Here is a 13,293-nt window from a genome sequence, read left to right as displayed (position 1 = left end):
TCGGAGTTTCTAATAGCCGCGGAAGGTGCATATTTGCGACTATGAAGAAGGGGTGAAGAATACCACTTAGATTTTTTTTTTGGTAAAAATAACTATTGATATCAAATTTGGGGTACATGAAAATGGGATAAACGTTTTTTAAGTCCCTAAAATGATTTTTAAAAATTCTGCAAAAATGCACCTCCAGCTACTTCCGTAATGAAGAAAACACCTGCCGCATACTTAGGAACCCCTCTGAATTTAATTTGGCTATTTTAGAAGTGTGTTCCCTATTTATTTTTTACCCCCAAAATTAAAGTACATTTTTTGGGGGTGTCCCGTTTTTTTTTTTTTTTACTTTTTTTTGGCACAGTTTATTTTTAAATGACATTCCCAGGGGTGCAGGCTATTTTTTTTTTACGCCTGCACCCCTAAACCCCATTTCTGCACTTTCTTTGCCACCTTTTCAGTGGTGAAAAGTTATACCCGTTTTTTTTCAAAGACTTTTCGAACCTGCGAAAGACTTTGAAATTGAATACTGGGGATAATTGAAATAGCCGAAAATGACGTCATCAACGATAAATTATCGCAGATTCCGACATTTCGCTCCAAATTGAATATGGCCCAGAATGTTATGAGATGAGCAATAATAAATACATTTTGTTTCACCCAGCTTTAATGTTTTTATCACCGAATTACATATATCTCGGGAGGCATGATGACAGACATATTACATTACCAACTTCCATAGGTGATGTAATCAGGTTTCGACAATTACAATGTGGAAATTCATAAGGTCGGCACCATAATGTTGAATGTCAAATTGTCTACATGGTTAAAATGTAGACACCTACAAAATGTCAACATATATGAAAGAAATGTAAACAGTCAAAATGCTGACAATAGAAATGTTAGGATTAGGCCTAAAATTGAGTGTCAACATTATGTATCAGTTGACAATTTGGCTGTCAAACTTTTGTCCGGATCGACGTTAGGGTTTACATAATGACTGGACACAACATACCAGACCCATTCCATAGATCCTGTGACATAATGTACTGTCCACAAGGTTTCTGACATAAATAGGAATAAGATGAAATGTCTGAACAAAATATGCCAGATGGAATTACAGACAGTACATACAGTATGTGGCTTTAGTGAGAGGTGACATAGAGGTCCCTTAACATAGTAGAATTAAGCAATAACCTTTTGTGGAACATTGACTTTCAAAACATTTAAAGACCATGACTAATTAGTTGGGAAATTTGGAATTAATAGTTTACCAACAGCTGTTATCAGGCTCAAGAATGACACCTCCAGATATCTTCATAGTCGTCTCACCCCAAGATATTATATCCCCCTTAAGATTTGATGTTTGACACTTGCTCAAGGTCATGATGTCTTGAGCACTCAAGAGAGAACTCCAAAGATGGAGATGACTTAGTCTCCCGAAGAAAGTATTGTTAAACAGTCCCAACAGATCATAACGGTCTTTGGCAAGAAGAACCATACCTCCAGGTTTTACCACATACCCGGGCTGGACATTCTTCTCTTTTCCCTGCAGCCCACTTACCCAGAGATCTGCCTTTGCTGTGGTGGAGTCCCATTGCACACAGTAATGTACCCAATCCTCTGATGTATGATGCAGATTAAAGTCAACAGACTTCCCTCCAACCCATAGCCATAGGTTAGAACCAACACTCAGGGCAAGTTCATGGTCACTATTTGGGGTGGAGTAGGAAAAGACTTTCTGGTTGCCTTCACGCTTGGTTCTCACCCACATACAGAGCGTAAATTGTTTCAGCTGGAAAGGTTTTAGAAGATTAACTTCCACGTGAGCAGCTGGGTAGTTCTTGGAGAAGTAGAAGGAGGGATAGTATGATGATATTGCAGGGGAACCTCCTGGAGAAAGAACAAAATGTAAACACGGCAAATTAGCCAGACAAGAATTGAAAAAAAATAAAACAAAAAACTAACACACACTCCTCTGGATCTCTCAGATTGATACTTGATCATGCTCTTCTCATAAAAGGGCTTATGTATAAAATAGTATTAGCAGGATTATCCCCCAAAAACACTTGTTTTCTGGGGGTACCCTCAAATGATCATCTCCTGGATGTTCCAAGGAGGGACCGCAGCAATTATCTCCGATATCTGCCACAGTCACTCATATTTCTGCAACAGCAGTCCCCCATAGGTTTCCACGGGGGCTGCAAAGCTTTCCATAGCTTGGCCCCAGCAGCTAGTGCCATCTGGGGTGTAGCCTATGGACTACTCTGAACAAAATACTGTGAGAGGGTACTGTAGGAACCCTCCCTAGTAGTGGTCACCGCACATGTGCCGGATAGTAGACAGCACATGTTCATAGCACTGTGGGGCCCTGATAGATATAATGTGATAACATACTGTAACTCCTCTAACACTCTGCAAGGATGGACTCCTTTAGGAACCCATGTCAACTATTGTATATTTTTTAATATATCATGGCAAACAATTTGTTATTGCCGCAAATAGCGGTTATAAGAAATTATAATTGTAAGGTCCTAAAACATTGATTTATATTAAGTGACGTTAAATATTTTTATATGGTAAAATGCACAAAGTAGTAAAAGAATCATGCCTCTAATATCTGAATAACACATTCAATGGCCGATGAGTAAAACCATAAGATTACAAGTAACGGACACGGACACTGACCCTTTCAACAGACAGATTTACAAATGAAAATCACGAATAAAGATCACAGATTATAGGCCATAAAGTTAATCAGAGCATAAAAATGAAACTTGGACACTTTTTTTTTGTGTAACATACATATTTTGTATTTTTGTACTGTGCACAGTGGCATCACAAGGGGAGTGCGGGCCGCACCCGGGTGTCACCCGCCGAGGGGTGACACCAAGGTGCAGTCTTCCCCTCAGTGACAGGAGCCGGGTGCTATAATATATCATTAAGTGCAGCACTCGGCTTCTCTCAGTGAGGGAGCCTGCACTGCCCGCACCCCCCACCACTCTCCATAATCTACACGGGCCGGGCACCGGGTTCAGGCCACGTGGCCACGCCCCCTTTTCAGGGGGGGGCGTGCGCTGCTTCGCTGCACACAAGGCATCCCTCCCCGCACCAGGTGTCACTGCGGGGAGGGACGCCACTGACTGTGCATCTACACAATCACTTTCCCCCACCAACACTTCACATATGATCAACAGAAAATAACTTGTGTGTGTCACAATGGGATCACCAGGGAACACCCAGCACTGCAGAAATTATGAAGCCCAGGTGAGACGGCGGTATCTCCCCCATCCTGGCTTCAATAAACTCAGGGAAACCATCATTTGAAAGAGGCATCCACACTTTCAAAATGATGTGGTCTCTTAGTGGTTATGTTCTCAACCTCCACTGCAGAAATAAGAGTAGATACATAGGATGCCCGATCTTCCCTATCCCCTGGCACCCACGATATCTGGATTAGGATAAATGTAAATATAGGAGTGTGAACTTTTTCCTTTTTAATATGTGAATTTGGGATGAAGAATAACCTGGAGTAAGGGCAACATTACCTGAAACTGTTTGGGGATTTTTTTTGAGGGCTAACAGTTCAAATGGTTATATAATCCAGTTACGTTTTAAATTACCTGTTCGGCCTTTCGTGGGTTCTTGTACCACCCTCCTCTTCACATCTAAAAGCTCAGTCTCTATCTGGGTCAGTTTATTGCGGATCTCTTGCTGACAGAGTTCTGGAAAAAAATGATAGCTTGTTTAAATAGGCATATTGCCGCATCTACCGTATCCTTCTCATGTCTATACCAAACTTATTGTTCTGTACATAGAAGACAATTCTGACTGATGAGAATACATGACAACCATCCTCACAGGTTTACACAAGCCATGCACCACACAAGCAGAAGTTCCATTTTCACTGTAGCCCCTCTTCCTTGACCACATGATCCCTACGCTGCATTCATGACCTCTCCATGTGCAATCCCTGAAACACAACAGCAGAAAAACAGACAACATGTGTGTGTTAAATTATTGTTTTGCAGTAATTCTGGCATGCATTAGCTTATGCTTTACAGCCAACAACACTTCTGTAGCATGTGTGAAAGTTATGGTTGGTTAATTGTACTTACAGGAGTTATTTTGGAAACAGTTACTCTAAAACAATCATTTTGTATGGTTCTAATTATTATCTTTTCTTTATATGGTGCCACAAGGGTTCCGTAGCACCATACAATGGATAGAATATAGTCACATTACAAAAATCAAGGGTGATCAAACAGGACAGTATAAGACAAGTTTGCAACATTACTAAAATACACAATTACAACCCACAGAATACATAATTACAGAGACCACAAAATGAGAGAGGGCCCTGCTTGCAAAACCTTACATTCTATAGGGGCTGTGGGTGGAGGAAGTATGGAGCAGAATTGGGGATAGCAAAGATTTGAGAAAACCATAGTTTTGATTCAAACAGGTGGTTTGGTTTGGTAAAAAGGATTACTTTTTTAAATGGGTTGCCCACATACATTGCATAGATAGCAAAAAAATAAAAATTAAGCCATCCCTCAAGGATGAGGGAGGAATTCAGTGCTGTAGAGGGCAACATCTGTACATGGAAACAGATTCTGCACTCACATGCAAAAATGAGAAAGCAGACTTTTTTATAGTGTGGATTCAATTCCTTGTTGTTGTGTGATATATAGGTTATACTAAAAATTAGATTTTGTAAGGGAAGCGAGAGACACTTTAATAAGCATTAAAGGGTGGTATTCTTGGTTTAGCTGGTGGTTGTAGAGCCTTTTTAGTTTCAGAATTGTTTTTTATTTTTAAACACCCCCAAAGTTGGTGTCTATTGAATATTGGCCTTAAGTTTGATACGTGTGTCATTTACACCATCCAGGTGCACTTGAGCTGGAAATGCACAAATACTAATGTAATGAAAACATTCAATTGTAAACGGGCTACATGAAATAGAGTTCCGTTATTCACAACTTAGGCATTAAGAGGATTTTGCACGCAAGTCCGTTCTACGGACAGATCTTGCATTCTTTAGCACAGTGCATGTTCCATAGAAGAGTGCACACATCTACAGGCTATCCATATCTGTGCGCAACTCGGTGGCATGTCCGCTTGTGGCTGAATAGGCATACATTTTGGCACACAGGCTAAATTTAGTGAGAGTGTGTCAAGCACATGTCATAATTATACAGAGGTCTGTCTGAGGTCAGAGGCATCTCTTGTACCAAAGATAGGGCTGGTGCAAGTGCACAATGAAAATGATGAGCTGTAAAATAAATTGAATGGTTAAGGGCAGTTCGGTCATAGATGCTTACAACTCAGCATACAGGCAAATATCTGCATTTTGCTTTGCTTTGTACATTCAATGCTTTAAGTGGCTCGAAAGGGATAGTAGGAAGGTCTCCCCAAAAAGAGCCTGTCTCTTCACTCCTGTGCCGGGGCTCCTGCACGGTCTGATCACACGCGCGTGTGGTCATTGCCAGGGGAAGGGGGTGGAGTTAGCTACAGGGACCAAACTACAGAGCTTGGTAAATCTGACAACATCTCATTCCCAATAGAAACCTATGGGGGCTACTACTGCCGTCGGAATGGAGGAACAGCAGCAGATATCCATTGTACATTGGGGTAATACTGAATAATTGCGAGTATCCCCAAAAAACTGGTGTTTCCAGGGAATATGTTGCAAATATTTAATGATAAATAGGCCCCTATGTCTTTGTTGACCATTTCGACATTCACAATACATTTTGCCATGCACTATAAAGTAGACATGTGCGCCGACCCGCGTGTTTTGGTTTTGGATCTGGATCTCCCCTGGTTTTGGCTCTGGATTGGTTTTGCCAAAACCTCACCTCCGTGTTTTGTTTTTCGGTTTTGGATCTGGATTTTTTTCTTAAAAAATCCATAAAAACAGCTAAAAATCACATAAAATTGGCCTGTTTTTGTTCCTACAGTATTATTAACCCAAATAACATTTATTTCCACTCGTTTCAACTTTCCAATCAATTTTGACCACCTCACAATATTGATTTTTTTCATCTAGTTAAGGGCCAAAAGGTTGCATCCAACTAGCTGGCTCAAAGCAGAGTGATAAATAGAGTTGAGGACTGTGTAAAGATGATGGTTGGGGTACCCCTTGAGGATTGAAGAATTGATAGTTGATAGTTGGTTCAGCAACTGGCTGAAGTAAGAAGAGTGAATACTTTATAATTGGTGCAGTCACTGGCTGTAGAATTGATAGTTGGCGCAGACACTGGCTGAAGTAAGAAGAGTTGATACTTGATAATTGGTGCAGTCGCTGGCTGAAGAATTGATAGTTGATAGTTAATTGTTGATGCAGCCTCCGGGCTGCGTAGTAGTGGAATACAGAGCTTTGAATAGGAAGAAATCAGTTCTGCAACAGCCTTGAGGGCTGCACCCATTACAGCTTTGAGGGCTGGTGAGGAGCGACAACAGGTGGCCTTTGGGCCGTGAAGCAGGATGCGGTCTTTGGGCCGTGAAGCAGCCTTGAGGGCTGTTAACCCTGAATGTCACTGTTGTGCGACTTGTGCCACCAGGTTAACACAACAAGCCGCTGTTGGTTCAGAATTTTTTTTTTAAAAAAAAAATGAAAGAGGCATGCAGGAGATGCTTCCTGTGGCCATTACAATTTCTGGACATTCATAAACCATAACATTAAAAAAAGTCAGGCAGCCAGCAAAACCCCAAACAGCACATAATGGAAAGGAAAAAGGTGCAAGATGGAATTGTCCTTGGGCCCTCCAACCCACCCATATATGAAGCAGGACATTCACAGTTTAACAAACCAATCACTTCAGCGACAGGGACTTCCACTTGTGGCTGAAATGATTGGTTTGTTTGGATCACCCACAAAACAAGCTGCCAATGTGCAGTGGACATTGGTGGCAATGATCCCATACACAAACTGGCTTTACAATACATTAGATTAGATGTCAACAAAAAGTTTGATGGTCGCTCACATCAACTTAATGACATTGTACAGGTGCTTGTAAAGGGTAGGGTTTACACTGAACCACAGAAAAAAAAAAAAAAGAAGGATTCCCTCCAGCACACTGCAGCAATATCAATAAAAATACTTGAATCCTACATAATAGAAATTCAGAGGTATTAGTTACATACATCTGCAAATATATCACCTTCTTTCCCCTTTTCGTGTGATGCCTTGGGGATGGTCCCTGGCTGGAATATTTTAGGGTACCTTTCACCTCAGATGTGAACACCTTAATGTTAGGGACGCCAGTATAGAGGAGCCTTGACGCTGGCCTGGCGCTTATTCATATATTTGGAAATGTATGTAACTAGTACCTCTGAATTTCTATCATGCAGGATTCAAGTATTTTTGTGGCTATTGCTGCAGTGTGCTGGAGGGAATCTTTATCTCTGTGATTAGATTAGATGTCGTCGTCATCATCATCATCATCATCCCCATCAGTGTGTGCATCCTCCTCTTCTTCACACAATATGAATTTGTCCCCACTGAAATACACCATTACAGACGCTTCTGTATTTTTTTGACTGGTAAAGGTCTTCCTGGTGGAATTTGTAATTCATTTTGATAAACATCATCTTTTCCACATTTTGGGGAAGTAACCTTCTACAATGATCACTGATAAGGTTCTCGGTTGCGCTGAAAACTCTTTCAGAGTACACCCTGGAGGGTGGGTAACTGAAGTACAGCAAAGCCAGTTTGTGTAAGGGACTCCATTTCACTACTGGCAGGAAAAAAAAGGCAATTTGGACTGTCTCATATGCCTATTTGGATGCTATCCTTAAAATAATCATCCACCATTCTCTGAATGGTGCCGGTATCAGAAAGTCATGGTAGACAGGTCCCTCATTGTAGCCAGTTTTCAGACTCAACCAGATGTCATGAGGTTTTGCTGACTGATCTGCATCACCACCAGCAGTGGGTCTCCTAGCAAAATTTATTTTTTTCCTGGCAGATGCTGTCGTGTCACTTTCCACTTGAGCTGACAATTTTTTCACCACCAGCTCTTTGCATCTTTTCAGATTTACTGTATGTCCATCGAAAAGAAAGACACAAGGTATGATTTAAACCTAGGATCAAGTATGGTCACCAAAATATAGTGAACTGATTTCAAGAGCTTGACGACCCTTGGATCCTGTCGAAGCGAATGAAGGGCTTGATCTACAAGTCCGACATACTTAACTGAATCACTCAGTTTCAGCTCCTCCTTCACGTTCTCCAGCTGCTTTTGCAAAAGTCGGATTAGGGGAATGACCCGACTCAATCTGGCACTGTCTGAACTAACTTCACATGTGGCAAGTTCAAAGGGTTTGAGAACCCTGCACAACAAGGAAATTATTCTCCACTGCACTTTACTAAGGTGCTTTCCCGCTCCTCTCCCTATGTCATAGGCCGCAGTGAAGCCTTGGAAGGCCTTTTTCTTCTCCTCCATCCGCTGAAGCATATAGAGGGTACAATTCCACCTAGTTACTACCTCTTGCTTCAGCTGATGGGCAAATTCAACAGTTCTTGCTGGTGGTGCAATTTTCGATACGCAGTTACTGAATGTCGAAAAGGTCCAGAAATCTTTCGGGTTACCGAGAGCATCTCCTGCATGCCCCTGTCATTTTTTTTTTTAAATGTTGCACAACCAAATTAATTGTGTGAGCAAAATATGGGATGTGTTCGAATTCGCCCACATGTAATGCTCGCACAATATTGCTGGCATTGTCAGAAATCACAAATCCCGAGGAGAGTCTAAGTGGGGTAAGCTATTTTGCAATGATTTCCGTGATTTTTTCTAAGAGGTTCTCAGCGGTACGCCTCTTAGTGAAACCGGTGATACAGAGTAGCTTGCCTCTGAATGAGCTGGCGTTTGCTAGATGCTGATGCTGCTGCTGTTTGCACTGCTGGAGGCAATACACCTACCCAGTTGGAGGCAATACACCTACACAGACAATACACCTACCCACTGTTGGAGTCATGTAATCTTTAGCTTGCCCTGTCCCACTTGTCCACATATCTGTGGTTAAATGGACAGTGGGCACAACGGCATTTCAGAGGACATTAATAAGTTTTTTTTTTAATGTCCTTGTACAGATTGCGAATTGCTATTCTAGAGAAGTGGAATCTAGAAGGGACACTGTAGTGGGGACACAGTACCTCCATTAATGGTCTAAAACCCACTGCATTAATGGCGGATACTGGATGCACATCTAATACCAGCATAGCTGTTATGGCGTCAGTAATCTGCTGTGCAACTGGGTGTTTGCTGTCAAACTTGCTCGCCAATGCAAAGGATTGTTTGACAGTCAATTGTTTGGTTGAACTTGAACGGCTAAAAAGTAGTCTCCTTCCAGGTCCCCTTCTGGGATGAAGATCCACTCATAGCAGCAGTAGGCGTAACACTCAAGGGTCCTTCGGAGGAACAACGGATAGGAGAGGAGTCAGTCCTTATGATATTGGATGCAGGAATATGTCCGATCACGAATGAGGATGTTGATGATGATGCAGGTGTTGGTGGAGGAGATTTCAGGCACTTGGATCCAGATAGAAGGGAGCAGATATGTGACACTGGACTGATTGTTGTTCGGTTTTTTGTCCACAAAGTTTCTATACCCTTTCCAATTTGAAGAATGCGCTGCAAGTGACATAACAGGGAGGAGGTTCCAAGATGGTTAAGATCCTTACCTCTACTCACTGTTGCATGGCAATGGTTACAAATGGCTTCGCAAAGGTTGTCCGGATTTGGGTGGAAAATTATTCCACACATGAGGTGTGGATTTTTTGGTCCTTTGCCCAGGCATGGCAACAATGAGATTTTTCCCACCATGGGCAACAAATGTTGCCTGATTTACAGTTTTTACACAAACATCCTCGCCAACAACATCCTCATCATCCTTGTTGTTATCACCAACTACATAAATATCCTCCTCATGCAATTCCACAGAATCATCCTCGATTTCTACGTCACCATGTTGACTTGTGCTGCTCATCCCCACATTTGCAGAGGGCACACAAATGGTAGAAGTAGGATCCTCTTCAAGTACAATATTAGAAAGGTCAGGCTCACACATGGCAAGCGCGGACACACTTGGACTCTCCTCGGGATTTGTGATTTTTCAGAGCACATGGTTGTCTTACTCATCTTAACAATTTTTTTTTTGTACCTCTCCTACAAGCAGAGGGGCTTAAATCATCACTAGTCATAAATTATAAAGGCCAAGGCCTTATAACTTTCCTTGTCATTTTGTAGTGTCACCAAGCAATTATAGTGCAGCTAACGCACACAACCAACCACGCACTCAAAAAATTGTTTTTATTTTTCACTGGTGGTGTGGCTAACATGCACACACACAAAAAAATGTTTTTATTTTATTTACACTGGGGTGAAGAGCACCCCTGATGGATAGAGCACCCCCTGGACAACACAGCAGAACAGCCAGCCAGCCCCTATGGACAGGACAACATCCAGCCAGCAAATATATGGATTAATATGGACAACAGCCAGCCAGCCCCTGTGGACAGGACAACAGCCAGCCAGCCCCTATGGCCAGAACAACAGCCAGCCAGCCCCTATGGCCAGAACAACAGCTAAGCAGCCCCTATGGACAGTACAACAGCCAGCCCTATGGCATGGATTGGACAACAGCCAGCCAGCCCCTATGGACAACAGCCAGCCAGCCACACAATTATTATGCACAACAGCAGCGCAGCACAGCTCCCAGCTCCCTCTTTACTCTCCACAACTGGAATGAAAAATAGCGGAAATCATGGGACCTTATTACAATCCCAAACCTGTGAGAATCCGACAGCGGGATGATGACACTTTGCCTCGTTTTGAGATCAGAGTCAGGCGGGGAAACCCGAGACGGCTCCGATCGGACTCGGATCTGCTAAGTTCACGTGGGTTCGGTTCTCAGGGAACAGAACCCGCTCATCTCTACTAAAGTAAACATGTTATGCTTTTGTATATTTTGCAGTGTGTGACTATAGTCTGACATAACCTGTTTTGTTTGCATGCTTGTATATGCATTCATATGGACACTGATGCATGGGTTTCAACTGCTATGCTCTTTATTCAGCCATTTGCAAACTATAGACATACAGTACACCAGACTGCACCCACTTCCCAACATTCCCCATGGTCCTAGGGACCATCACTGAAGATCCAGGCTTTCACATACAAGTTAGGGAGTGTCTACAAACATTAGGCATATCTAATGCAATAACATCACATAACCTGAGATTTAAAACATTTTAGATCTTAATTTCCTCCCACTATAAAAAGGATAGGAGAGAACATTAGTGACAATACCCGACATTCACCATAAGATTTAAGTGACGTCGCATGCAGAACCTACAGGTGACTTGCATTGCAAGTCATCTCTACCTTCCACTTTTTTTTGTAATTATGCTGCTACATTAACGTTTAATCTGTCATTTAGCTGTGAAACAGTAGCATTAGCAGTGCAGCTCTAGCACAAGTCTAAGGTGTCTATCATTTGGGCAGTGGGGCCCAGAAATATATACAGTAATTTCCCATCACTGCATATTGCAGCCATAAGACATTAACAAAATACTCCTTCTGGGACAGCAGCTCTGATAAGAGCCCATCCTCGGTGGCGTAACAAGGGTGGCGCAAGTGGAGAAACTGATACTGACCCTATGGCAAGCTACATGAGTGCCATTTTAAGACTTTTTCAGCTGGGGGAGCTCCACCTGCAACCGCCTGGCAAAAAAGTTCAATATAGATGATGTTCAAACTCATTAATAGTCTTGATTATTTATTATAGCTGTCCAGGAGGTGTATAACTTAAGCTAAGAAATAAATACAGATGAATATGGCTGTAACATGCATTACATGTAACATGTATTAGGATGTCTGATCAGATTTAGCTTAATGTGCTGTTGTGTATAGGTGATAGGTCAACTTTAAAATCAGTCGTTCAGTGAACTTGTACAACAAAATTTAGAAATATGTCCTAGCACACAGAAGAGGAACATTACAGGAAAACAATATATTTAAATAAATGAAGAAAGATTACATCACAGTTTATACAACATCTTATTAGTCATTGTAATGACAGGTTGCCTTCAGGAGAGTCTTCAATGCTTTGACATATTTAAAAAATAGGCCAGAAAAGCTCCGGTCTATTGAGCTCACCTTTAGTCATTGTTAACGGGAAAGAAGCTATCACCACACGGTCATTCAATGGCTGCGTATGACGGTAATCATTACGTAACGTAGTATTATGCCAATCCAACAAAGTGCCCTCCAGCAACTTAATCTGCAGAGAATTAAAAAAAAAAAAAAGTGTTTGGTTGAAAACAAAGTTGAAATAAATCTCTTTGTTTCACTAGCTAAGTCACTGCAGGGATGGATTAAGGTCTGTGGGGGCCCAAATCAATAATAGTTGAAAAAACACACACACACACACATACACACTCACCAATTACTTCTCTTGTCATTCACCGCCGACACCCCAGCTGCACTCAATCACCCTCTTACATTCATCACCGACACACAATACAGACACAACCCTCATCATTCACTAACACCACCCCTGCAGCACCTACCGTCGTATACTGCTAATACATCTGCTGCACCCAGACAACACTTATTCACTAACAAGACAAGTCAGAGGAAAGATATTCCTATATGGGGCACTCATGGACTAAAATCGTATTATATGACTCATTTGTCAATGAGTAGAAGTTATTGCCAATCCACAAAAACAGAATTTAAAAAACATAACCTTTATTATTATCCTAAAATGGGCAGCAGCAAAATATAAATCATAATAAACAAAATGTGCATTTATGTGATAATTGATAATAAATGTAAATATGAAATATAATAAAATATCACAACTGTTTTTAATAAATGACTACTCAAATGGACAGTGTCTCATTTATTGTCTCTCAAAAGAAATATATATGATAGGTCACGGTTGCTAAATATTGATTTCCACAGGTGCTTGACTAATAATCTCCTCATGCAATGAGATGAACATCTCTATAAATTACATTCATCCGAAGATGTAGTAAGGTTCTTGAAGTGACATATAACTAATGACACTCAATTGGGCCCAAAATAGGTGATATATTATCTTATTAACAGACAAAATGTGGGCTGCTGTGACTAATGATATTTCACAAGGAATTCAGCCCACCTGTATCTTTGTTTTCATTGAATAGACCTCTAGGTAGTGTGGGATATTTTTATCTATATCAATTTAACCAAAATTGTAGAAGTTTATTATTATCATACAGGTGGTTTATAATATCACAGTTACATATATATA

At 41.3% G+C, this 13,293-nt stretch overlaps 1 protein-coding gene across 1 annotated transcript in view; it reads right to left on the bottom strand.

Annotated features, from left to right (window-relative positions):
* Positions 1-653: 653 nt before the first annotated feature.
* The window catches only part of LOC148453756 (carbonic anhydrase 6-like), a 65,087-nt gene continuing 52,447 nt past the window's right edge, over positions 654-13,293 (bottom strand). The window contains exons 7-9 of the mRNA XM_088461764.1: positions 12,153-12,276; positions 3,612-3,713; positions 654-1,881 (exon numbers count right to left, since the gene is read on the bottom strand). Coding sequence (XP_088317890.1) covers positions 1,259-1,881; positions 3,612-3,713; positions 12,153-12,276 — 849 coding nt within the window. The 3' untranslated portion in view covers positions 654-1,258. The remainder of the gene's footprint in view (positions 1,882-3,611; positions 3,714-12,152; positions 12,277-13,293) is intronic.

This window comes from Taudactylus pleione, unplaced genomic scaffold (genome assembly GCF_031769625.1).
Source record: "Taudactylus pleione unplaced genomic scaffold, aTauple2 ptg001093l, whole genome shotgun sequence".
Classification (NCBI taxonomy): domain Eukaryota; kingdom Metazoa; phylum Chordata; class Amphibia; order Anura; family Myobatrachidae; genus Taudactylus; species Taudactylus pleione.
This window is presented reverse-complemented; position numbering and strand designations above follow the sequence as displayed.